Raw genomic sequence first — 27,568 nt, 5'->3', positions numbered from 1 at the left:
ACTTTCACTGGCACAACTGTTGACAATTAACATAGTAATACCAGAGAGCACTCAACCTTTGGTGAAAATAATGGAAGACTTTTTTTTGCCATAAGCAATTTTGAAGAAATTAATACCAGAAGAAAAGGTTAATAATATCTAGACTCACAGAAGTTCAGTATTGAACTCCTTCTAGTATCATCACTCAAGAATGAGAGAATTCTTACCTGGGAAATCCCATGAACAGAGGAGCATGGTGGGCTACAGTCCATGGGGACACAAAGCATCGGACATGACTAAGCACCCATCTATACACAAAGAATCTCTAGACTAGAGAGAAATCAGCTCTCTGATCAAACTGAGCCTTGGCTGGTAGAACCCAGGACAACCTACACACCAGCATCATTCCCTGTACTAGAGCCAAGGAGAAATCCAACAGTGAAAGAAAATGAAACAAGCACTGATCAACACCCACTGAAAAGCTCAAATTTTATTCAAATGTATGTCTTCTCTGTACAAAAGGAAAAAAACACAGACTTTTAATGGAATTTAAAATACATGGAATTTCAAACCAGTAGTGGTTATCTTAACATAATTTTAAAACGATACAAGAAAATACGAACATCTTATAAATATAAAGTTAAATAAATTGACAATGATTTCCTTGAGTACTGTTTGAGAGTTGTTTTAGAGGAATATTCTTTCTATTCAAAAATATTTTTAACTAACCAATGAATCACAAGCCCTTGTAATGTTTTGTGCTTCACAGATAGAAAATACTTGCTAATTGAACTTATTTTTTTGTTACCTGCTAGTTCATCACAGTTACAGTTTTGACCCATCTTTGCATTCTTGAATGGATTCAGTTGTCCCAATTTTATTTTTACTTCCAGCTCCTGACCCACTATTTTCATATGTTTTTCACTATGATTTTTCATCTCAACGATCCCCTCCTCACTTTCTTATAGGATTCCATTAATGGAGACATTAGCAAATGTAATTTCATTGCCAGTCAATATGGATCTCCCATGGTATTCTATCCCTATCTTTGGATTGCTTAGGGGGAAATAGCCCTATGGTGGAAGGGGTTTGTGGCCAGATGCTGAAAGTCTGTTTTCCTTTCAGGACACGCTGTCCTGCTCATCGTGGCCCGCGTCCCCAGGGCTGCGGTGGGAGAAGCGGTGGTGCGACCTGAGACTCATCCCGCTGCTGCACTCACGGTTCTCCCAGTACCTGCCCGGGACTGACCTGAGCCGGTGAGTTCCACCGGCGCCAACAGCAAGGCCTGGAGTCTGGCTGGTGACTGGACTGTGATTCCTTGTTCAGTGCGCTTCCAAAAGTGGGAAGAGGGCCAGGTAGCAAACACACCACAGGGCAAATGGTGGGCGTGGGCTTGGCTCGCTTCTCAGCCCTGCTGACCGAGCCCTGGGAACCCTCAGACACCAGCTCCACCCCTGTGGCCATTCCCCTCGTGGGGCCTCCGCTCCATGGTTGGGCCGGCCTTGCTGCCACCAAGGAGGGTGGATGGCTGTGGCCGTGGACACTGTGCTGTTGCTGCAGTTAGTGGTGAAGCTCTGGCTCTCCGTGGAACCTGCTCACAGAGGCAGGGATGGAGGGGAAGCTGAGGGCAGTCAGCCCCCGCCCACCGCCTCACGCCATCTTTGAGAGAACAGGTGGAGTGGGGCCAGAGGTCCCTGTGAGCCAGAGCGGTCAGTGTGGGAAGAGGGTAGAGAGTCTAGCAGCCCCTCCTCGGGTCACCTCACTCAGCCCAGCAGCTGCAGACTTAGGTTAGAGTTGCTGCCATCTTCCACTTTAGCCTTCTTATTGATGTAAGGTGTGGGTACACTGTGTCACATGACCTGAATTTGTGTGTCCTAATAATGTTGAGCATCTTTCCATGTGCGTTTTTATCACAGGAAATCCTCTTTGGTGAAATATCTCTTTGTTTCTTGATTATTTAGTAATTGGCTTTACTTACGTATTTTTACCATTTTATTTTTTACTGTTGAGATTTGAAAGTTTTGTATATATTCAAGAAAAAAAGTCCTTTGTATCAACACGCTAGTTTTTCTATGCTTTTTTTTGAACTTATTTTTCATTTTCAAAGTAATTAAATATTTAAATTTTTAATATTCCCTCTATTATATCACTATCTATACACCTTTTATTTGGTTTTAGTTATTGTCTAAACATTACACCATATGTCTTAGTCCTTCCAGGCTGCTATGACAAAATATGGCAGATAATCATAGCAGTTGTTGTTCTCTAGTCACTTAGTCGTGTCAGACTCTTTTGTGACCTCATGGATTGTCACCCCACCAGGCTTCTCTGTCCCTGGGATTCTCCAGGCAAGAATACTGGAGTGGTTTGCCATTACCTCTTCCAGGGGATCTTCCCAACCCATGGATCTAACCTGTGTCCCCTGCCTTGGCAGGTGGGTACTTTACCACTGTGCCACCTGGGAAGCCCCAGTACTCACAGCAAACAACAGAAATGGTTTCTTACAGCTCTGGGTGCTGGAAGCCTTGGTTTAAGGCATCCAGGTCATGGCTGAGTCCTCATGTTCTTTGATGAAGACCACTCCTAGTTCATGGCTGCTGTCTTCTCCTCTGTCCTCCCTTGGGGTGGGGCCAGGGGTCACTCCAGAGACTCTTTTACGAACTACTGATCTTGTGCATGAGGCCTTGACCCTCGTGGCTTCAGCATCTCCTCTTGGCACCACCATGTTGGTCACTAGGATTTCAAAATGTTACTAGGAGGTGCGGCACCAATACTCAGACCACCATGCACTATTTATTAGTGTTTAATGCAACTTATTTTGGAGAAGGAAATGGCAGCCCACTCCAGTATTCTTGCCTAGAGAACCTCATCGACAGAGGAGCCTGGTGGGCCATAGTCCATGGAGTTGCAAGAGTCATAAACACGACTTAGCAACTAAACCACCACCAGTACAACTTACTAATTTTACCTCTTTCAGGAAATTCTAGAAACTTAAAACACCTTAACTAATTCATTTATTTCTTTCTTATCTTTGTGCATATTTCTGAAGATATTTGAATTATATTGTTGTTGTTGTTGTTGTTCAGTCACTGAGTCATGTCCAACTCTTTGCAGCTCTATGAACTGCAGCACGCCAGGCTTCCCTGTCCTTCGCCATCTCCCAGAGTTTGCTCAAACTCATGTCCATTGAGTCACCAATGCCATTTAACCATTTCATCCTCTGTCACCTCCTTCTCCTCCTGCCCTCAGTCTTTCCCAGCATCAGAGTCTTTGCCAGTGACTCCGCCCTTTGCATCAGGTGGCCAAAGTATAAGAGATTCACCTTCAGCATCAGTCCTTCCAATGAATATTCAAGGTTGAATTATATATGTATCTTAAATTCCTCAAGATATTTCTTTTTTGTTTTCAGATAACTGTTATTCAAATATGTCCTACTTTTAATCTTTCTATTTCTGTTTATTTGTTTCTTTTGGATCTATTTGTCTTCTGCTTTAAGAAGTTTTAAAATATTTCTATTAATGGTGTTTTTAGTGTGTATATTTGTTCTTTTTACTTAAAAAAATCTTTTGTAGTTAAATGATGTAGAAATGTTTAGCTAAAAAAATTTATGAGACAAAGGAAATTGTATGAATCTAGATACTTCTTCCATTTTTATTTTTATGACACCTCAACACATCAACAGCTTTTAGCAGTTGAATTAATTACACTCAGTGACTATGACAGTAATAAGCAGTTATAAACACAACACTCTTCTCAGTGGATTGCACAACAATTCAGATTCAAGAGCTAATTTACTGTTCACTCATTCACTCAATAAATATCGATTTAATGTCTATATGCAAGATGTTGCGTTTGCTTCTTTCCCTGAAGGAGCTCAATAAAAGAGAAAAGATAAATTAGTGGCCCATGATGACAAATATACAAAATTGTTGAACTGAGATCAAAACCCAGGATGTTATATGTTGGTTGGTTTTTCCAAGGCCCATAATTTAAACTTTGGTGATATAATACCTCTAATATTTAATTGCAACAAAGTTGTGTTACTGTCATATCTATTGTGTAAATATGAATGAAAACATCATAACATTTTATCAATAATAAGACAGTTTATGTTCAGTGTATAATAATGACTTGGAAATATGTGTTTCAGTTCAATTCTGAAGTATCATAATATTGCAGAACATTTCAGTGTCAGGAGATTAGAATGGGAAGGTTATTAAGGAGAAGAAAGTGTGTCATTGTATTAACTATAGAATAGAAATCCTGAATAGACTGAGAAACAGATTAATTTCCATACAGCCCCCATTCCTCTAAGCCCATCATGCCTTCATGCTGCTGCTGTTTGTTTTTGGAGGAATCACCTCCTGTCTAAAGCATGTGCTTTTTCTCCTATCCCCCGTATAAGCCATCCATCCAGGTGGACCCCAGACCTGCTCCCTCATTTTCCTTTATGGGAAGCTCTCGTTGGTCCACAGCCTTTGCAATATCCTTGAGCTAAAATTTACTTTCTCTCCCACTCACACATGTGCATTTCAGTCCCACATCAGCTTGTATTTGCCGGTCATCCTACTTTGTCTGACACAATCAACCCAGTGCACACAAATCTGACTATGAGGTTCTCCATGGAGGTTCAGCCGCGGTTCCCATAGACTTGAAGTTCCTTCCATGATGTTCACCCTTCTGCCCTGTCCAACTCTGCCTGCTTTCCCACAGTCCCACTAACCCCCTCCTGGACAAGGCCATCCAGCCACTCCAGACTGGTGCAGCTAAGGCTCTGCGACTCTCCCTCCTGCTTGCAATGCCCCTCCACCACCGCCTTCTCCTCCTCACTCCTCACAAAGTAAACTTCTGCATGTGCCTGCATGTGGCACGTGATGAACAATGAACGCAAACATGAATTACTAACTGTGTAAATAAGAATTGTATATATTGATGTATATGCATATTGACAATTAATTATTTATGAATTTTTCATGCAAGGGAAGAATAAATTTGTAGTTTAAATGGAAAAAACTACTTTGAAATTTAGCAACATTTGAGCATAACTTTTTGTTGCCAGAGTAGTGATCAAGAATCATTAGAAAAATAGAAAACAATATTGAGTGGAAAGTGGAAAAAAGTTCAAATTATCTAACTGTAATCTTGTCATTGTGGGGTTTTTTTGAGCAAGTGTGTGTGTGTTTGTATCTGTGTGTGTGTACAAAGAATCGTAATTTAATCTAGGAATCGTCAAGACTACTACAAATGTTGTTAAATTTTCATATTTCCCAATACCTCAATGCTAACTTAGCAGGTGCATGTGTATGCTAAGTCACTTCAGTCGTGTCTGGCTCTTTGTGACCGCATGGACCGTAGCCTGCCAGGATCCTCTGTCCATGGGATCCTCTTCTCCAGGCAAGAATACTGGAGTGGGTTGCCATGCCCTCCTCCAGGGGATCTTCTGGACCCAGGGATCGAACCCACATCTCTTATGTCTCCTGCATTGGGAGGCAGGTTCTTTACCACTAGCACCACCTGGGAAGCCCTACTTAGTGGGTAGTGTGCTGCTGCTGCTGCTGCTGCTAAGGCGCTTCAGTCATGTCTGACTCTGTGCTACCTCATAGACGGCAGCCCACCAGGCTCCCCCGTCCCTGGGATTCTCCAGGCAAGAACAGTGGAGTGGGTTGCCATTTCCTTCTCCAATGCGTGAAAGTGAAAAGTGAAAGTGAAGTCGCTCAGTCGTGTCTAACTCTTCGCGACCCCATGGACTGCAGCCTTCCAGGCTCCTCCATCCTTAGGATTTTCCAGGCAAGAGTACTGGAGTGGGGTGCCATTGCCTTCTCCGGTGGGTAGTGTAGTTTACTGATTTCAGAAAATATATGATCAAGCAAGCTGAAAAAAACAAACTTTGTTTTTCTTTCTTTTTTTTACAATTACTGATTATCTTGACCCAAAGAATTCCATTTTCTAGAAGCACAAATATCAGCACAGCCTTGGGGCTCTGGCCAAGTGCTGGGTGACTCATGCTCACCAAACTCTCTTAAATATCGCCTCAGGGTCACACGTTGGCAGTTCTTTCTCAGTGCTTCAGTGATCAATGAGAGGATTTGGGTCCCACCAGTTACTCCATAAATATTTGTTGAATCTGTAAAGTATGTTCCCCTCATTCTCTGTTAGGGGAAATTGGGGCACAACTAAGTGGACTAATGTGCCGGTACTCTTATTTATTCAATAGCAGAAGCAGAAACAGGGCCCAGGCTAATATCTTGATGACCTATTTATTTTGTAAGAGGTTGTATGTAATCAAAGAAACTGTTGAAATATTTCACTTATATTCATGAAAGGGCTTCCAACAAATAACCTGAAAAGTGGAAACAGAATGTAAATTTGGTATATATTAGTGTATAAGCCTGGGTTTATAGAGGCTAGTCCTTGTAAATGACTGTGGAGACTGTGTGCCATGTGAGATTGCGTGGGTTGTGGGTTTCCTCTATGTGCATCAACTCTAATCAGCTAAAAATACCCAGCTGCCATGATTCATTTACAGCAGAGAGGACAAATATGTTCAAGACATGCTTTAATTTACGGAACATGAAGCAACGGTTATGATAATCAGAAAGCAGAAAGAAACGTTGTTGCTAACTCAAATTAGTTCCCATTTTCCATGGATAGTTGAGCTTCTGTCTGCATATCTTAAATGTCTTACTCACTAGTGAATATCAAAATTAAAGTTGAGAAAGTCACAGCAAGTTACAGTATTCTTTTTGTGCTGTGCCTGTTTTTTTCTTGTCACAAATTCAAAAGAACATTATTTCAAAGAGACAGACAATAGCTGCTCCCTCTCAGACTTTTCATGTGTTTTTCAGAGCAAATAAAAAAGAATATTTGAACACTTTCCCATAATCAGTTGAAAGTGCTTGGTCAAGTTTATCAGAACAAATGTCTCTAAAAATATTAATAATGTAGATCCAAAGGGCCTTCAGTGTGAAAGTTTCTGAAGTGTGTCCGGTTCTGAGGTCTGGACCAGTCTCATGGGATAGGAGAGACACCACCCTCATGATGAAGCCGGGGCAGATAATTGCTGGCTGGACTGTCTTTATTTTTGAAATTGAAATATGTGCAATATCCACAAACACCTACTTAACAAAATTCAGAAGAGACAAAAAAGCAATTTAATTGGAGAAAAACATATAAATGTACACTATTTACATAGCCTTTGGAATGCTGAACTACATCATTTGTCTATTGCTTCAAAACTGGCTGGGATTTAAAGATAGTTTGTGCATTTTCTGAAGTGTATTGTGTTGCACCGCAGAGTAATTTTCAAGCATGAGGCATTTGGCTACTTTCCATTCATTTTGGGATTTTTATCTATTCCTCTCCATTAAGTTTATATTGAAACATGCAAGAACTTGAAACAGAAAAATAAAAGTAAGTAATTAGAGCTGCAGAAAGCTGCTTTAAACTCAACAGCACATTTGTAAACAACTTAGGATAGCATTATTTAATTTTCTCTAACAACAACAAAAACTCAAGAAAAGACAATAGAGATGTTCAGTCTGGCCAGAGCACTTTTAAGGAGAGCGTGGTTGTTATTGAAATGCAAACATCCACATCAATTTACAGCGTGAATATTTAGACGTGAAGAGCTGTGGACCCTTGTCCAAAACCATCCCTGAGAAGACAAACAGCTAGATGAACAGCTGAGATAGTGCTTCAGCTCATGACAGCATGAGAGTTTTAAATGATGCTCAGTATCTGGGTGCGGGGTGTTCGTGCGATCTTTCCATCAGAAATGCACTGAAAAATGTCAAGAGGAGATGGTGGCCAAAATAATGGATGCACATCTATGCATAACTTTCTGATATTCAGGGAACAGGGATAATCCCTCTCAAATGTCTTTGACAGGCTTCCATTTACGTAATATATTGTACATCTCCAACTTTCTCCAAACTTATTTGTGTCTCAAGATGCTTTAATTCAAAGTTGTGTGTCATCTGGGTTCATATTTGTATGCATGTGTGCTATATTGCTTAGTCGTGTCCAGCTCTTTGCAACACTATGGACCATAGCCCACCAGGCTCCTCTGTCCATGGGATTCTCCAGGCATGAGTACTAAAGTGGGTTGCATGCCCTCCTCCAGGGGATCTTCCCAACCCAGGAATCAAACCCACGTCTCTTATGGCTCCTGCCTTGGCAGGTAGGTTCTTTACCACTAGTGCCAGTTGGGAAGCTGGGTTCATCTTTCGTGTTCCATGTAATAACAGATTTTTTAAGATATAAGGAAAGAGGAATTTGAAGTTGCATTTATGTGGTCTGCAAGAAGAGCTTTTGAGCATACAGCTATCTCAAGTTGCACACAGACACCCGAGATGATGTCTTGGTCTGATTTGCTCTGATGTCTCCGCAGGCAGAACGCCTTCCAAGTCACCGCCGTGGACGGGGTCTGCAGCGGGGTCATCCAGTGCCTCTCCGCGGAGGACTGCGGGGAGTGGCTGCAAGCAATAGCCACCAACATTTCCAGCCTCACAAAGCACAACGTAAGTAGTGGTTCCAAGAATGCTGGGAAAGCTCCTCCACCTGCCTCAGTGAACCTCTTCAGTATACAAGTTAACTCCATCAGCTGTATGGTGTTCTGCTAGGAGTGGACCACTGCACACCCACCATAAGAGCTATTATTAAAGTGGATCATACTTGCTCAAAGAAAGCCACTATATCTTGAGTGTTTTAGTCCATTGTATCAGTACAACAGTATTTACACCTAAATTTCCACTCACAAACATTGTAACATCTACATTAGTTAAATAACTGAAAATAGATATTTAACATGTAAGCACTAAATATCTATATCTGTATATATATATGTATGTATATATATATCATCCACCTATATTTTTATATATGTATGTATGCATCCATCTACCTTACATTTCATATCTCTATACAGTCTGTCTATATATATCATCCATCCATCAGCATCTATAATCCATGTATGTATATGAATTTGTCTACCTATATGTCTATACATCTATATGTTTACTAGTTTGTCCACTTGCAAAGCAGCCTACAATATTATTTGAGCCCCTAGATCTTTTCAGAATAACTCACTTGTAATAAAATCACAAGAAAAGTTGTGTAATAACTGCTGAGCTAAAGCACCTGGACAGGGACTGTCTTCGGGTGGCAAGGGAAGGTATGTGTTTCTCACAGCCTCAGTGGGCATGGTTGGAAGCCTGTGAATATCACACACAGCAGAGGGAGAAGGACAGGACGGATGTGAAGGAGGACCCATGGAGGGACCACGAAAGGACCCATGGAAGTGTAACTTCAAACACACTCTCCTGTGATCAGGCAAAGGGGATTCAAGCCGATTGCCTTTGCAGTGATATTTTTGCCAGGAGAGAAGCTGAGCTGCAGTGTCAGGGGACTCGGTGTAGAGCCCAGGTCTCCCTGCACCAGCTCTGAGCTGGACTTTAAGCTCCTCTTCTTAAATGAATGCTGTTAGCCTCGGTCTCTGCGAGGGCTAAATGAAGAAGTGCTTTGGCCATTCTGGCCCTGAAATGATGCTGAAACAGTTGCACCTCTCCTTTCTGCAGCGGCACTCTAAATTTCATGATTTAATCCAAAACTGCTGATAAATGGCCCTATAGTTTCGCTCATTGTATGTGACGCTGCACATCTCTGTTTTGTCCGGTTGTCATTTGAGATTCTTCATTTTCTGAAGAATGGCTGTGTGGATACCAGAATGTGAATCACACAGGACAAGCTGAGCTAAAATAAATGTCTAGTGGTGACTAGACCATTAAGCAGCTCTGATTTCTGGCAACCAAAGACCTACCCCTCAGTCCTTCATCTTTAAAAGAGACAGAAGGAAGCAAATAAAAGGCAGAGCTCTCTCTCAGCCAGAATTTCATGAATCTAACCTTTCCAATCACTTTTTACTGCTCCAGCACTGAAATAGATCCTGATTGATAAGCAGAGAGAATTTCATGTGACATTTCTACTAAGGTTACCTGTTAACGCAAAGGAATCTCTTCTGGTCTAAATTCTTCCACATATGTCCTATGCATGTGTTCCCTTTATCAGAATGGAATGTGGTACTTGAAATGTATCACTTATGTGTATGTCTTTGCATATAGATAAATACAAATATTTATGCAATATGCTTCTATTCTTAAGGGTTCATTGAAAATCAGTAATATTAGATGAAGATGTATGGTTGCATATGTGAGATTTTCAAAATACATAATCATATTTCATTATGAGAAAAAGGATAGACTCTCTTCCCCAAATGTTTTTATCAATGAGAATGCTCTCAGTAACAAGTTAGAGAGACCTCAAAGGAGTAAATAGTGGGTTTTTTTCCCAAATGAAGAGAGTCATGGATGGCAGCATTTCTTGGAAGCTACCATCTACCCAGAACCCATTCTCTGTCCACACATTATTGCTACTATTACCCACTACTCCTAGAGTGTTGGCTTTTACCTTGAGTTTGCTGCCTCATGATCACAGAAGTGTTGCAACAGTTCCAAACGTCACTTCAGTGTTCAGAACAGGAAAGAAAGGGAAGAAGGATATGTAGTGCCAGCTATATCTCTCCTTTTTTTATCAAGATAAGATAAAATTTTCAGAAACTCTTTACTAGACTAATAACACTCACTTCTCCTCCTCCTGACTCAGCCCTATGACAGTTCTGGGAATGGGTGGCTAGTCTCTACCTTTGTACTGTTTATGGTGGGATGACCAAGAAGAGAAGACTGTAAATGGCTTTTGAGTCAGATAGCTGGCAGTATCTACTACATTGTTTAATAGTTAAAACATATTAATTCTAAAAAAAATGCATGAACAACCAGCAGCCCTGTGATTTTTGTGGAATGATCACAGTCCTTCAGGATTCACACATATACACATACATACATGCACACACACACACACACACACACACATCTCATCAGTCATTTGAGTTCCTGCAGGCTGTATTTCAGCCATCTTCCTTTATTTTACCCATTTACCTGCAGCAGCCCAAAAAAGGGTCATTTGGGAGTCATGTTTAATCCATAGAGTTCTGCTATTTTAGATGGCAAACACTTGCAAGCTGAAAAGAGAATTTTTTTTCTATAATACTGTTGGTTTTGAAGAACTGAAGGAAAAACTTCTATTGTGTCTGCCGCCTTAGAAAGACTCAACAAAGCTCGTAGGTGAATTGAAAGTCATAACAAAATAAAGCCTAACAGAAAGGAGATTTACCAGAAAGGCCTGAAGCTGTGATCAGAGGTTGCAGAGTGAGATTCTGACAGGCGTGGTGTCACCGAGGGAGACGTTTTCTTCCTTCTATAGCAGCTGGCATTCCCGAGTCCTTGGATGCACTTCTGGGCAGTGTCTTGTTTTCCCCATTGTTTCTCCTCACACGTCAAATACGAACTTCAGTCATGCAGGCATCAACTCGATGTGGACCATGGGGAGTGGGATCAGACAGGGCAGGGACAGTAAGTCAAGTCAGGATAAGAGCAAGGGGAAGTCTAGCAATATACCACGAGTGCGTTTTCTTAATCATGCTGTGCTTTTTACATGATTAGAGTTTATTTTGGGAAGTTGTGTTGGGGGGATTTCAATAAAATAACTAACCTACTTTATCTGGTAGAAAGCTACTCACCAGAAAAAAGCTTTTAAACAATTTTATTTTTATTTTAAGATTTTTTTTTTATGTGAACCATTTGTTAAGTCTTCATTGAATTTGTTACGATATTGCTTCTGTTCTATGTTCTGGATTTTTTGGCCAAAAGGCATGTGGGATCTTAGCTCCCCAACCAGGGACTGAACCCACAACCCCTGCATTAGAAGGCAAAGTCCAACCACCGAAACACCAGGGAAGTTTCAATAAATTTTTAGGTTGGAAAAAGTTAGCTGGTAATTTTGTTGCACAATCCAGACCCTTTGCTTTGATGTTAACTGACAATTGTAGTCATAAGCAAATGGGCAGTTTTCTTGGGAAGTTTCCAAGGAGCTGCCCCCTAGCCAGCCGGCCTCTGCCTGCCTGGCCTTAGTTCCTTCTCTTTGGGCCTCAGTCTTTCTCTGTTCTTCCAGCCCAAGCTCCCCAGTCTCCCATGTTCCAGGGACCTCAAAGCTCCCAGGGAGTGCCCAGGGCCTTGCCCCAACCCACCCACCCTTCTCCCGCCCTGCTGAGGCTGGCTTCAGGAGCTGACCCTCCTGGGACCAGAGCTCTTGGAGACCCCACAGGAGTGTGGGGACACACGCTGTCCAGTGCATGTCAAGGGCAGAGGACACCGGCTGGCAGAGAACCTGCTCACTAGATGAACCACTGGACACCCAGTGAGCACTTGAGCCCTGAAGAGGGAGGTCACACCTGCTGAAGAGTGGACAGCGTGTTACGAGAAGCCTGAGCAGCTCAGACACATGGACCACTCACCAGCCGCTGCTTGTTCCCTGCACCAGGCCCCTCCCTTCACCTGTGACCCTCACCTCCTGGGGACTGCCTGGTTCCAGAGATTCACTGAGGGCTCTGATCAGTCCTGGGGGGCAGGGGGAGACATTCCCACTCTCAGCACCAGGTGTTGTGTGGAAGAGGAGGCAGACGGTGAGCTCAGTGCAGATGAAGGGCCAGCGGAAATTATATAGCAATCACTTTCAGTTTGCTGTTGCTTGATGAGTGTCCCTGAGAAGCCAAGCTTGAGGGAGCAGAGGTGGCCTCAGGTGTCCTGAGGGCCCAGGCTCTAACTATAAACACTGCCTGTCCCCTCCATAGGAAGCCTAACGACTCCACAACGATAGAACCTGCTCTCTTCACCTGTGACCAATGCAAGCCAATCAAACACCCCCCCGCACGCCTGAAACCCAGGTGCCCAGGGCCTGCAACCCAGCCCACGGCCGGGACACTGTGTGCTTTCATTTACATATATAAAATAAAATGACCATCTTCTTGTGTAGATGGTATTAACTTTTGTTCAGTTAACACATAATCCTGAGCATTTTCCTATGACAGTAATTATATTCTGAAATCACCTACATATAATGGACTAATAGATACTTTGCTATTTGTTTAATTAAAATTAATGAATAGAGTATTATTTGAAATGCACATCATTTAAAATGTACCATTAGCGTAATAGTGCCCTATGAATTTCTGGCATATTAGTCAGTGAAAACGTTGCTAATTCACTAATTATAACCTAAATATAGGTGTCTAGGAGGCTTCCCTGGTGGCTCAGCAGTGAAAGAACCCACCTGCCAATGCAAGACACTCAAGTTCAATCCTTGGGTCAGGAAGATCCCCTGGAGAAGGAAATGGAAGTCCACTCCAGTATTCTTGCTGGAAAACCCCATGGACAGAGGATCCTGGTAGGCTATAGTCCATGGGGTCTCAAGAGTTGGATATGACTAAGCAACGAAACCACCAAACCACCATAGGCATCTAGAAGAACCTAAGAATATGAACCTTCTTTGGTCTTGTAAACTATGATTGATGTCTTAATCCAGCCCAGTGCAGGCTGGCCTGGAGTTTCCATGAGGTTCTCTTTGTTTCTATTCCTTCTGCCCCAAAGATGCACCCCCCACAACCAGGCCTGGGGGCATGTCTATGCAGAGATAGTGACTTCTCCCAGCTTCTCCCTCAGCACGAATTTACAAAACCCTTGTCTCTGTTCATAGGTTTTCGGATCCAGACTTCAGCACACATGTTGAGGTAGAGACCTGTGTTGCGTTTGAAGCCCCATGCATCACAAGTGCTGCCCAGGTTATCGCAGGAGAGAGCAGAAGCTCTGCTTCTCCCTCGGTCCACCTGGTCCCATCTGAGCGATTAGTGGACACCCCTCTGAGCCCACTAGTGACTGCAGAGGGTCCGCTCCCGCCTCTGGGCCTCTCACATCCAGAATCCAGCCACACTTGTACAGGGAGCTCTCAGAAGTCTTCACAAAAAATGCTGCTGCTAGGTTTATCTTTCTACTTCCATTGCTAGCAATAGGAAGGTTGTTATGCCTCAGGCCACCCCAAAATCTAACCCTAAATCTATAGGCTAAATATGGCTGTTTTGGGAGTTGGCAGGTGAGGCATTGTTTTTCAAGTAATTAACCGCTTTTTAAAGTGTTGTTCTCTATTCAGATTTAATACAATCTTTATTGTTAACTCAGTAATATGCATTTATATTCAGTTTTTAATTTTCTATCAAAATTCATTGTCACATTTACTTTTGCCATGTAAAACCCTGGTTCAATGATTGTAACTCTGTAATGCATTGAAATAGCCCCTGACATTAAACACCTCTGAGTGCATTCAACCATTTATTCTCTACAGGCCCTTAAAGGCCTAAAAGCAGTCACCCTAGAATAATACCACAGTATAATTTTTTAATTTAGAAGAAATTTGATGTTCAGAAATGGATCTGTAGGTTTCATATTTGTCATTGTTTAGTGGCTCAGTTGTGTCTGACTCTGTGACTCCATGGACTGTAGCCTGCCAGACTCTTCTGTCCATGGGGTTTTCCAGGCAAGAATACTGGAGTGGGTTGCCATTTTCTCTTCCAGGGGATCTTCCTGACGTAGGGAGTAGAACCCCCGTCCCCTGCATTGGCAGGCAGATTCTTCACCACTGAGCCACCAGGGAAGCCTATGATTTCATATTAGGCTAATTATTATGAATTTTATTTTTAAATAAAATGTATTTTGTTTTATTTGTCTAGTTTAAAATTTAGGATGACTACTGATTTATATGCATTTCATATTCTAATATCTTGAAGTTGCTAAGTCATTTTTAGAAGGAGAGTGTAAGTACACCTCCTTTAAATAAATCTGGAGGACCCAATTTTAAGTACATCTGATGGCATAGACTTGATTTTGAAAAACTGTTTGTTGAATGTTGTTTTAAGTAAATACTATGCAAAGAAGTATCATTGATTTAGCTTCAGTCGTACATTTTATGTCATTCATAGAACTAAAATCACATGTTGGAGGAACTTAAAAATAAAATGCTATATAGTATGTACTCAGAGACAATGGTCGACATAAAATGTTAGTGGACATGTCAAATAGGGAGCTAGTGGAAAGCTGCTGTATAGCATAGGGCGCTCAGCTCAGGGCTCAGTGATGACCCGGAGGGCTGGGATGTGGGGTGGGGCAGGGAGGTCCTATATATATACATATGGTGGATTCACAATGCTATACAGCAGAAACCAACACATTGTAATGCAATTATCCTCCAATTAAAAAATTAAAAAGTATATTGGTGGAAGTTTATAAAAAAAAAAACTGGTAACAAGTATTGTTCCACAAAGTGTTCAATGTGGGTTTTTGATTGGTCAAACACATTTAGGGATCTGCTCTTCTGTCTCCATCTTCAAACCATCCTGACTTTGGTTGAAAGCATCTTTACTTCTAGAGACTTTCCTTGATTGACTCCTCATCAGAGCAGAAAATACCTTGAAACAATTAGAGCAACCTGCTTCTCTGGTAGCTCAGCTGGTAAAGAATCCACCTGCAATGCAGGAGACCCCCCAGTTTGATTCCTGGGTTGGGAAGATCCCCTGGAGAAGAGATAGGCTACCCACTCCAGTTTTCTTGGGCTTCCCTGGTGGCTCAGGCAGTAAAGAATCCCCCTGTGATGCAAGAGTTCTGGATTCAATCCTTGGTTTGGGAAGATTCCCTGGAGGAGGACATGGCAACCCACTCCAGTATTCTTGCCTGGAGAATCCTGTGGACAGAGAAGCCTGGCAGGCTACAGCCCATGGGGTCACAAAGAGTCAGACACGACTGAGCAGAACAAGAAAGATATGCTTTTTATACATGACCCTGAGGAATCACACAAATATTCTCAAATTGTTTGCTTTTTTTTCATATTTTAAATGACATGTCTCCACCAGTGAGTCTGTTCTCATCCACGGGCCATTTCACTTCTCCAAGTCTGTGCCTCCTTACATCTCCTCTTAATTCATGTTTATCAGTAAGACAAAGGTAAACTAACACGAAAACAAGCAAAAACAAAGCAATTCAACAGAACATTTTCTAAGTGAAAACAGTCTATGTTTAGTATGATGTCAGATTATAGCATACAGAGAGCATCATTTAAGTTTCTCTAGAAAACCAGTGAAAAAGAAAGTTTTAATTAGCAAAAGTTCCATTGAACTAAGATTTCATGTGTTATAAGGTCATTTGTCTAAATCTGATCATCGTTTTTCATTTGGTCTTTAAAGTTTGTTTACATGACTTGATACAGAGGAAATTCAGCAGATTTATTTTAAATTTTTATGACATTTCACTCAACGGTGGTGGTGGCAGTGTAGTCACTAAGTCGTGTCCGACTCTTGCTACCCCATGGACTGCAGCCCACCCACCAGGCTTCTCTGACCACGGGATTCTCCAGGCAAGAATACTGGAGTGGGCTGCCTTTTCCTTCTCCAATTCACTCAATAAATGGTCTTAAATGTTTATTTTATTTATAGTCCTGACTGAAACTATTTTGATAATATACAGTATCCTTTAGTGTCTGAATATTGCACCCCCTCTGTTCTCTTATGTGTTAAAACAAAATATAATATGAAGTGAAAGTGAATAATGAAAGAAGTTACAAAAAGTTATGCTGTACATTCTCGGTAGATTGTGTGGGATCAGAGGCTTTTCATTTCTCATCAAGAGAATATGATTAAGTTGAAATATTTCTGAAATGCTTGTATATGAAATTTGAGACACTTTTGACAGTCAGAATTTTAAAAAAATTCCTAATTGGTGCTTGATATGCAATGATTTTAGTGTGTCAACAATATAGTTTACTCTTAGTTTACTCACTAAGAAGAGTCCCATAAACCTGGGGTTCTTGTATTACATTATCTTTGCTGATCTCACTTTTCTTTGTTTATTTTTGCAGATTAAAAAAATCAACAGAAACTTTCCTGTAAACCAGCAGGTAAGACGGAGAAACACATGCAAAGCCAAATTGTGTATTTCTTTCATTTTATCTGTTACAAATGATAATCTTGATTGCCTTTAGTTTTATGTGGAAATAATTCATACCAATTATTAATTAATTTGGAGAAGGCAATGGCAACCCACTCCAGAACTCTTGCCTGGGAAATCCCATGGACAGAGGAGCCTGGTAGGCTGCAGTCCATGTGGTCTCAAAGAGTTGGACACGGCTGAGCAACTTCACTTTCGCTTTTCACTTTCATGCATTGGAGAAGGAAATGGCAACCCACTACAGTGTTCTTGCCTGGAGAACCCCAGGGACGGCGGAGCCTGGTGGGCTGCCGTCTATGGGGGTCACACAGAGTCAGACACGACTGAAGTGACTTAGCAGCAGCAGCAGCAGCAGCATTAATTAATTAATTAGTAGCATTTGCTATTTCAGGAAAATATGAATTTATTAGATTTCTTTCATATTATGTAATATATCTGTTTTTTCTAATTATATTAAAAATAGTTTAAAATAAGCTTTTTAAGTGAATTAAGTCAAAACTGTTTTGACAAAATATATTTATTTGAATGCAATGTTGAAGAACTTGGACGGCTGTTTATGTGTAGTTTTAATGAGAGATCTATATAGAATTAATCTAAAAGTTAAAGGAAATTTCAAAATTGGTTGAAAGTATTTAAAATGAGTCTAAATGCATGGAATGAGACTAATGTCTGAATAATCAAGCTAAGAATTTAGTTGACTAATGAGACTAATAATTGAAGATAGGATAAAATTATTGATCATAAGAATAACTGATTCGCCTTGTAATTTTATTACACTAAAGTTAACTTCTTCTATCCTTCTCTGGTGGCTCAGACGGTAAAGCGTCTGCCTACAGTGCGGGAGACCCAGGCTCAATCCCTGGGTTGGGAAGATCTCCTGGAGGAGGAAATGGCAACCCACTCCAGTATTCTTGCCTGGAAAATCCCATGGACAGAGGAGCCTGGTAGACAACTGTCCATGGGGTCACAAAGAGTCGGACACGACTGAGAAACTTCACTTTAACTTCCAGTGCTTTCACAGCCATAATATAAGCATTACCTATTAAATAGAATAAGAAAAGGAAGTGAAGGCTCCCCGCCTGGACTCGCTGAGCTGTCCCCGTCCAGTGTGTGGACAGGGGCGGGGGCTCGGTAGTAAGACACAGACACTGACTCCCCACAGCAACCTCAGTCCACAGCCACTGACCACAATCTAAACATCGATGATATCGATTCCTAAATGGCATACCCACCACTAGTTAGCTTCCATGGTAAAATTTTAAAATAACTTTCAGTATGTTAAAACCAAATTCCTTTTCATCTAAGCCTGGGATCCCACATTAGTAGCATCTGTGTAAGGGCAGCCATCTAAACACACATGAGAACAAATGAGAACAAGCGTAAATTTCTCAGTATATGCCATTGTTTGCACTGGCGTGTCAGATGTCTATCTTCCCTGCAACAGAGAACTTATGTTCTGGGGTAGGTTGTAGTGTCCAGGGTGCCCTTGCCTGGGCTGCCCGCAGAGCCCCTGTGGCTAAGTGAGGTGGTGGGCAGCTTTGCAGAACCTCCTGTGCCTACAGCCTTGAGCTGTCTTGCTTGTAAGGCCAGGAGAACAAGTTCCCCTCCCTCGGGCCCCCTGCCTCTGAGCCATGCGATGCTCCTGGCAGGTATAGGGTTGAAGGGGTGTCTGTGCCTCCCAGAACCACAGCGAGTGGGGGCATGTGGGGCTTGTTCACGGGCAGAGACCAGGCTCAGCCTAGGGCATCTGACTCACTCACTCTGGGGTGATGCCTGGGACACTGGGGCATTGCTCCATCCACCGCAGGTGATTCTGAGGCTGGAGTGCACAGGTCACATCTGGGAAGACAGTTTGCAGCTTCACGGGGCTGAACAGGAGGGAAAAGCCAGGCATTAAAGATAAATTGTTCAACTAGAAGCCTCAACTGTGAAAGAAGTTTGCAATGCCCAGGACAAGATAGGTTTGTTTTATAGTCAGAAGTGTAAAAATGTAGACCTGCTCTTTTGGGGAATTCTTGCCAAAAATACAAATGAAGTGTTTCTTTAAAAGTTACTCTAATATTTATGTTATCACCTCTCTTGTCCCTTCAACCCTCGCATGTGAAGTATCAATAATTAGTGTAATTTCATCACTAGGAATGTTTCCTAACCCAGACTAGCCCACAGCTATGCTTTATATACCATGATGATGCTTTATTTACCATGTGGGACACTCCCTACACATTCCCTTCAGGGACATGTCTCGTTCCTCACCACCTCTACTTATATCTAGGTTTTGAATAATGCTGAGCGAAGTCAGTAAAAATCTGAAAAACCTTGAATATAGAAGAAATAAAAAACTTTAATATTCTACTCACATTTAATAAACACAGATAAGCATCCATAGCTGTTTATCTGCTAACCTTTCAATATTAAGATTACAGTGAAATTTTATTTCAAATCTTTCAGCATCTCACAATTTGAAATCACAATGAATTATAGACACTTTAACAACTGAAAGCTACAGCTAATAGATTTTTCCCTCACTACTTCCCACCTTGTAAATGCAGTCTTTCGGGATATAGGATTACTTTATAGTTCAACCTTAATATCTATTCTTAATAGGAAGAACTCACCCACGTAGTGTAATAGCAGTGCATTAGGAGATCAGGGTACATCTTCTGCCCAAAATCTGAGCCACTTCAAGGAACAAAAATTGAAAATTATATGTAATCTAATTTCTCATCGAGATTAGCACTCAAACTCTTATCTTGGACTAGTTGCTTTCATCTCAAATTTCTTCAAACTTAATTTTCAGGTAGCATTCTCTGTTGCTCAGATTCGATATAAGTATATATGTTTATATATATGCTTTTTATTAAATAACATCAGACATAATGTTACAGTATTCAAGTCCCCTCATAGCCATGATACTCTGGGTCTTAAACAAAACCAAAAAGACATCAGCTGAAATACATTAGAACAGAAGTCTTCTGTGGGGTTTGGTTTTGACTTTGTGCAGCCACTGTGGTACTGGCACCCCAACCAGAGAAATTAAAATTTAAAAATGCAAAGGGGTTGGAACTGGAGAAAGTCACTGCACCCAGCGTCTCCAGAGACACCCCCATGCTCCAGAGCACAGCGGACTCTCAGTAAGATCATCTCAGAGAAGAATATTTTTATCAGAAGTATAAGCCATTTGAGCAAATAAACCATCATAAGGGAAAACACACTGTTAAGATTAAGGAACAATCCACAACTATTTTAAATTATCTATTTTTTTAATAAGGTGGTACAAAATGTAAGGCAAGAACAGGAAGTGGTCTCAAAAATTGTGGATTTGCAAAACAACTCGACAGAAGTTCAAAAATGAATAAAGCATGAATATGTTTAAGCTTATAATCAATTAGCCAACTGAATAACAGAACAGATAAAAATAGAGATAACACATGTAATTGGAAGGAGTATATCTGAGAGTACCATCAGAACACAGCCTCTACAGAAAGGGCTGAAAATATGAAAAATGATGTAAGAGTTGAAGTTTAGAATGAGAGGCTCCAAAAAGAAAAATTCTGCCAAAAGACTAGAGATGATGAATTTGTGAAGAGATTTGATGGCTAAGAGTTTCTGTAAAACTTGAGGTTAGAGAACCACGCTAACCCTGGAGCACGATGAAGAAAACCAGATCCACAACCTGAATGTCCCCCTGGTGGGGTAGTGAGCAACCGTCATAGGGTGAGCTGGCCCTTCTGATGCTGGTCTGGAAGATTCTCCAAGAAAGCATATGAGGTACCAGTGGCAAGTAAGGAAGAGGGACTGTATAAACTTCTACTTTTAGTAAAGGGTGTAATAAAGGAGGAAACAGACATATGCACAAGAAGATGCCTGAGAATCTGGTCAAGTGCCTACATCTGGGAGCAAGAGTAACAGCTTCCTTCCTACAGGGAGGGTTTCCTCCCCAGCCTCCTGCATAAGCTCCTGCCTTCCCCTACCCCAGTCTGGATTCCTCCCCCTGTGACCTCTCTCACTTTCTTCCCCTCTTCAGTTCCTGCACCAGGACATTCCAATTCTGTTTGTTTTTTTTTTTTTTTTCTTTTTTTTTAAATTTATTTCCTTTTTTTAAATGTTTTATTTATTTTTTTTTTAAATTTTAAAATCTTTAATTCTTACATGCGTTCCCAAACATGAACCCCCCTCCCACCTCCCTCCCCACAACATCTCTCTGGGTCATCCCCATGCACCAGCTCCAAGCATGCTGTATCCTGCATCAGACATAGACTGGCGATTCAATTCTTACATGATAGTATACATGTTAGAATGTCCATTCTCCCAAATCATCCCACCCTCTCCCTCTCCCTCTGAGTCCAAAAGTCCATTATACACATCTGTGTCTCTTTCCCTGTCTTGCATACAGGGTCGTCATTGCCATCTTCCTAAATTCCATATATATGTGTTAGTATACTGTATTGGTGTTTTTCTTTCTGGCTTACTTCACTCTGTATAATCGGCTCCAGTTTCATCCATCTCATCAGAACTGATTCAAATGAATTCTTTTTAACGGCTGAGTAATACTCCATTGTGTATATGTACCACTGCTTTCTTATCCATTCATCTGCTGATGGACATCTAGGTTGTTTCCATGTCCTAGCTATTATAAACAGTGCTGCGATGAACATTGGGGTACATGTGTCTCTTTCAATTCTGGTTTCCTCGGTGTGTATGCCCAGCAGTGGGATTGCTGGGTCATAAGGTAATTCTATTTGCAATTTTTTAAGGAATCTCCACACTGTTCTCCATAGGGGCTGTACTAGCTTGCATTCCCACCAACAGTGTAGGAGGGTTCCCTTTTCTCCACACCCTCTCCAGCATTTATTGCTTGCAGATTTTTGGATCGCAGCCATTCTGACTGGTGTGAAGTGGTACCTCATTGTGGTTTTGACTTTGCATTTCTCTAATAATGAGTGATGTTGAGCATCTTTTCATGTGTTTGTTAGCCATCCGTATGTCTTCTTTGGAGAAATGTCTATTTAGTTCTTTGGCCCATTTTTTGATTGGGTCGTTTATTTTTCTGGAATTGAGCTGCAGAAGTTGCTTGTATATTTTTGAGATTAGTTGTTTGTCAGTTGCTTCATTTGCTATTATTTTCTCCCATTCAGAAGGCTGTCTTTTCACCTTGCTTATATTTTCCTTTGTTGTGCAGAAGCTTTTAATTTTAATTAGATCCCATTTGTTTATTTTTGCTTTTATTTCCAGAATTCTGGGAGGTGGATCATAGAGGATCCTGCTGTGATTTATGTCTGAGAGTGTTTTGCCTATGTTCTCTTCTAGGATTTTTATAGTTTCTGGTCTTACATTTAGATCTTTAATCCATTTTGAGTTTATTTTTGTGTGTGGTGTTAGAAAGTGATCTAGTTTCATTCTTTTACAAGTGGTTGACCAGTTTTCCCAGCACCACTTGTTAAAGAGATTGTCTTTACTCCATTGTATATTCTTGCCTCCTTTGTCAAAGATAAGGTGTCCATATGTGTGTGGATTTATCTCTGGGCTTTCTATTTTGTTCCATTGATCTATATGTCTGTCTTTGTGCCAGTACCATACTGTCTTGATGACTGTGGCTTTGTAGTAGAGCCTGAAGTCAGGCAAGTTGATTCCTCCAGTTCCATTCTTCTTTCTCAAGATTGCTTTGGCTATTCGAGGTTTTTTGTATTTCCATACAAATCTTGAAATTATTTGTTCTAGTTCTGTGAAAAATAGTGGCTGGTAGCTTGATAGGGATTGCATTGAATTTGTAAATTGCTTTGGGTAGTATACTCATTTTCACTATATTGATTCTTCCGATCCATGAACATGGTATATTTCTCCATCTATTAGTGTCCTCTTTGATTTCTTTCATCAGTGTTTTATAGTTTTCTATATATAGGTCTTTAGTTTCTTTAGGTAGATATATTCCTAAGTATTTTATTCTTTTCGTTGCAATGGTGAATGGAATTGTTTCCTTAATTTCTTTTTCTACTTTCTCATTATTCGTGTATAGGAATGCAAGGGATTTCTGTGTGTTGATTTTATATCCTGCAACTTTACTATATTCATTGATTAGCTCTAGTAATTTTCTGGTGGCAGTCTTTAGGGTTTTCCATGTATAGGATCATGTCATCTGCAAACAGTGAGAGTTTTACTTCTTCTTTTCCAATTTGGATTCCTTTTATTTCTTTTTCTGCTCTAATTGCTGTGGCCAAACTTCCAGAACTATGTTGAATAGTAGCGGTGAAAGTGGACACCCTTGTCTTGTTTCTGACTTTAGGCGGAAATGCTTTCAATTTTTCACCATTGAGGATAATGTTTGCTGTGGGTTTGTCATAGATAGCTTTTATTATGTTAAGGTATGTTCCTTCTATTCCTGCTTTCTGGAGAGTTTTTTATCATAAATGGATGTTGAATTTTGTCAAAGGCCTTCTCTGCATCTATTGAGATAATCATATGGTTTTTATTTTTCAGTTTGTTAATGTGGTGAATTACATTGATTGATTTGCGGATATTGAAGAATCCTTGCATCCCTGGGATAAAGCCCACTTGGTCATGGTGTATGATCTTTTTAATGTGTTGTTGGATTCTGATTGCTAGAATTTTGTTGAGGATTTTTGCATCTATGTTCATCAGTGATATTGGCCTATAGTTTTCTTTTTTTGTGACATCTTTGTCAGGTTTTGGTATTAGGGTGATGGTGGCCTCATAGAATGAGTTTGGAAGTTTACCTTCCTCTGCAATTTTCTGGAAGAGTTTGAGGAGGATAGGTGTTAGCTCCAATTCTGTTTTGAAGACAGATGTGTATTAGGTCTGTCCTTGTTCTTCCTACATTCTGCTTTGCTCTTTGTGGACCAGAATCATCTCTGTCCACTTGGATACCTGGAGAAACGTGTGCACTGGCCATTTTCAGGATGCATTTCTCATATTGTGCATGAGGCTGAGCAACTTGAAATGACACTGGCATATCCTTTCGCTCGCCTTTCTCTATCCTTTTGAACATGTTCCTCTTTTCTTCTTATTGTTTTCTTATTTATTTGTAAGCACTGTGTACTCAATACATGTAGGGAATTTAACCACTGTATTTATGTCGCCTAAATCAGCAAGCTCTGTTAGCGGCTTATAGGATTTATGTTGTACTTAAGTTTATCCATTCAAGATTAATAAAAGGAGAAAAGCAGTCCATTGCTGATTTCTAATAACTTTATGTTATTATTTTACATTTGAGCAATTGACTTCTCTCATTGTGTTTTCACCCTGTGTTACTCTCCGCTAGCCCCTTCCAGGCCAGTTCAGTTCAGTTCAGTGGCTCAGTCGTGTCCAACTCTTTGTGGCCCCATGGCCTGCAGCACACCAGGCCTCCCTGTCCATCACCAACTCCTGGAGTTTACTCAAACTCGTGTCCATTCAGTCAGTGTTGCCATCCAACCATCTCATCCTCTGTCATCCCCTTCTCCTCTGCCCACAATCTTTCCCAGCATCAGAGTCTTTCCAATGAGTCAGTTCTTCACATCAGGTGGCCAGAGTATTGGAGTTTCAGCTTCAGCATCAGTCCTTCCAATGAATATTCAGGACTGATTTCCTTTAGGATAGACTGGTCTCCCAGGTCAGGGAGGGGTTATACAGGGACAGGAGGGGCTTTGGGAGATGATAAGTTCATTATGTTGACTGTAGTAATGGTTTTGTGGATTCACGTGTATGTCAAAACTTATCAAATTTTACCCTTTAAATATGTGTACTTTATGTCATTATACTTCAATAAAGCTAAAACCATTTTTGTTATTAAAATGTCTGGGAGCCAGATAAGTTAGAAATAATATTATACCAAGGCCATTGGGGTTTGGCTCCATCTTAATTATTAATTACAGTAGAGTCAGTACAGTCTCTCCCAGTTCACTTTTGTTCAGGACAACGTTCTCATTTCCTCTTTGTGTCTGGAGCATAGCCATTAGTACAATTGAGATCAGTTTCATTTGTGAAGTGCAGAGAGTGAGATTCAGCTGCAAATGATGACTTTTCCTGAAAAGCATGTGATTATGGAGGTCCTGCTGCTAGATTACACAGGGATACTCAGTGGATGAGATAATGGTGATAACAGTGATAATGGGTGCTTGCTGCTAGACTACACGGGAGATACTCAGTGCATGAGATAATGGTGATAACAGTGATAGTGGGGGTCCTGCTGCCAGATTACATGGGGGATACTCAGTGCGTGTGATAATGGTGATAACAGTGATAATGGGTGCTTGCTGCTAAACTACACAGGGGATACACAGTGCATGAGATAATGGTGATAACAGTGATAATGGGGGTCCTGCTGTGAGACTACACAGGGATACACAGCACATGTGATAATGGTGATAGCAACAGTGATAACAGTGATAATGGGTGTCTTGCTTCTAGACTACACGGGGATACACAGTGCATGTGATAATGATGATAACAGTGATAATGGGGGCCCTGCTGCTAGATTACACAGTGATACTCAGTGCATATGATAATGGTGATAACACTGATAAGGGGGGTCCTGCTGATAGACAGTACTCTTGCCTGGAAAAATCCCATGGACGGAGGAGCCTGGTAGGCTGCAGTCCATGGGGTCGCGAAGAGTCGGACACGACTGAGCCACTTCACTTTCACTTTTCACTTTCATGCATTGGAGAAGGAAATGGCAACCCACTCCAGTGTTCTTGCCTGGAGAATCCCAGGGATGGGGGAGCCTCGTGGGCCGCCGTCTCTGGGGTCGCACAGAGTCGGACACGACTGAAGCGATTTAGCAGTAGCAGCAGCTGATAGATTACACAGGGATATGCAGTTGGGTGTGAAAGTGTGTTGTGCGAGTTCACTCAGTTACAGGTCATGTAGGCAAGCAGACCTACAGGCAGCGCTTTGTGCACATAACCCTCTGAGTCATGACTTGTTGCATTTCTAATGTTTAATCTTTATTAACCAAAACTCCTCCATTCTGAAATACATCACATTACTCCCATAAAATGGCAGTCTGCAATTAATATTTTCTATAACTCCTAAGGTGGAGAAGGCAATGGCACCCCACTCCAGTACTCTTGCCTGGAAAATCCCATGGACAGAGGAGCCTGGTAGGCTGCTGTCCATGGGGTTGCAAAGAGTCGGACATGACTGAGTGACTTCAATTTCACGCATTGGAGAAGGAAATGGCAACCCACTCCAGTATTCTTGCCTAGAGAATCCCAGGGATGGGGGAGCCTGGTGGACTGCCGTCTATGGGGTCACACAGAGTCGGACACGACTAAAGCGACTTAGCAGCAGCAGCAGCAGCATAATTCCTAAGGAGAAGGGTTATTGAGAAATAATTCATCATGAAAATATTAATACTGAACTCCCTTTATATCAGGCACTGTGCGAAATAGAGTTATTAAATTATAATAGTCTGAATACATAAAAACTATACTCCCCAGGTGGTAAGAGTGGTAAAGAGCCCACCTGTCAATACAGGAGAGGTAAGAGACACCGGTTCGATCCCTGGATTGGAAAGATCTCCTGGAGGAGGGCATGGCAACCCACTCCAGTATTCTTGCCTGGAGAATCCCCATGGACAGAGGAGCCTGGTGGGCTGCAGTTCATAGGGTTTCAAAGAGTGAGTCATGACTGAAGCAACTTAGCACAGCACACACACAGCAAACACTCATTTACAATAAATTATTGCTTCAATAAGTTTATCTTATAAACTGTTATTCATTTTTGATTAGCTATAAAAATTTGGAAACATTATTTTAGGTGAATACATAGAATTCTGGAAACAACAGAGGGAAAAGTGACTAGTAGTCTCTAGTTGTATTGAGAATGCTGAGAAATTAAAGGACACATTAAAAATTGAGTTTTGAAGTAACATTAGGGAAGAGAGAGGAGTTAGGACCTCCAAACACTTATTTCTCCATAAAAGTAACAAAGAACTGGAAAAATGGTCTGAATCAAATTTTTCAGAGCTATGGAAATTCACCAAGCGTATGCTGAACCCAGTGAGCATTTATTCAAGAAAAACAGAATCTTGGTAGGAACAGTGATCATTGTGGCATTTGAACTGATCCAGCCCCAACCCCTGCTTCCTAGCAATCGGGCAGCTTCAAAATTAAGGCCTTACATTCCCTCGCAATGTGCTCCGATCTCTTGGTTGTCTAATCTTGGTCCCATCACTTAAAACCAGCTAGTCACTCATTGTTAATGTGATGTTGCTGTTGCTGCAGTTCGGTCTCTAAGTGCTGTCCAACTCTTTGTGACCCCATGGATTGTAGCATGCCAGGCCTCCCTATCCCTCACTACTCAACGGGGGTATTACATGTCAAATGGGCAAATTAGCAAAAGGTAAGTAAAGCCAAGTCCTGTTGGTGAAAAAGTTTATGCTTTTAAACACATGTGGATAGGACAGTGGCTTTATTTCACTTCCTTTATCATTTATTTAAGTGTGATTTAATTGACCAAATTGTATAATTCTTTTCGTTTGATATGTGAAAGAAGATATAAGTGATTAAGCACTACAGAAAAGCACAGCAAGAATGTTCACGTAAGAGAACCATTCATCCCATTTGGGGTTAATGGGTTGACTCTAAGCTCCGTAGTGCGTGCACTGCAGAAGCTGCCCGAAGTCCCGTACTGCAGTTTTGATGATGTCGGCA

At 41.2% G+C, this 27,568-nt stretch overlaps 1 protein-coding gene across 1 annotated transcript in view; it reads left to right on the top strand.

Annotated features, from left to right (window-relative positions):
* The window catches only part of SNTG1 (syntrophin gamma 1), a 252,627-nt gene that overhangs the window by 168,919 nt on the left and 56,140 nt on the right, over nucleotides 1-27,568 (top strand). Inside the window, exons 10-12 of the mRNA XM_018058524.1 lie at nucleotides 1,105-1,235; nucleotides 8,369-8,498; nucleotides 16,828-16,866. Of these exons, the coding sequence (XP_017914013.1) occupies nucleotides 1,105-1,235; nucleotides 8,369-8,498; nucleotides 16,828-16,866 (300 nt within the window). The remainder of the gene's footprint in view (nucleotides 1-1,104; nucleotides 1,236-8,368; nucleotides 8,499-16,827; nucleotides 16,867-27,568) is intronic.

The sequence above is a fragment of the Capra hircus genome, chromosome 14 (assembly GCF_001704415.2).
Source record: "Capra hircus breed San Clemente chromosome 14, ASM170441v1, whole genome shotgun sequence".
Lineage (NCBI taxonomy): Eukaryota > Metazoa > Chordata > Mammalia > Artiodactyla > Bovidae > Capra > Capra hircus.
This window is presented reverse-complemented; position numbering and strand designations above follow the sequence as displayed.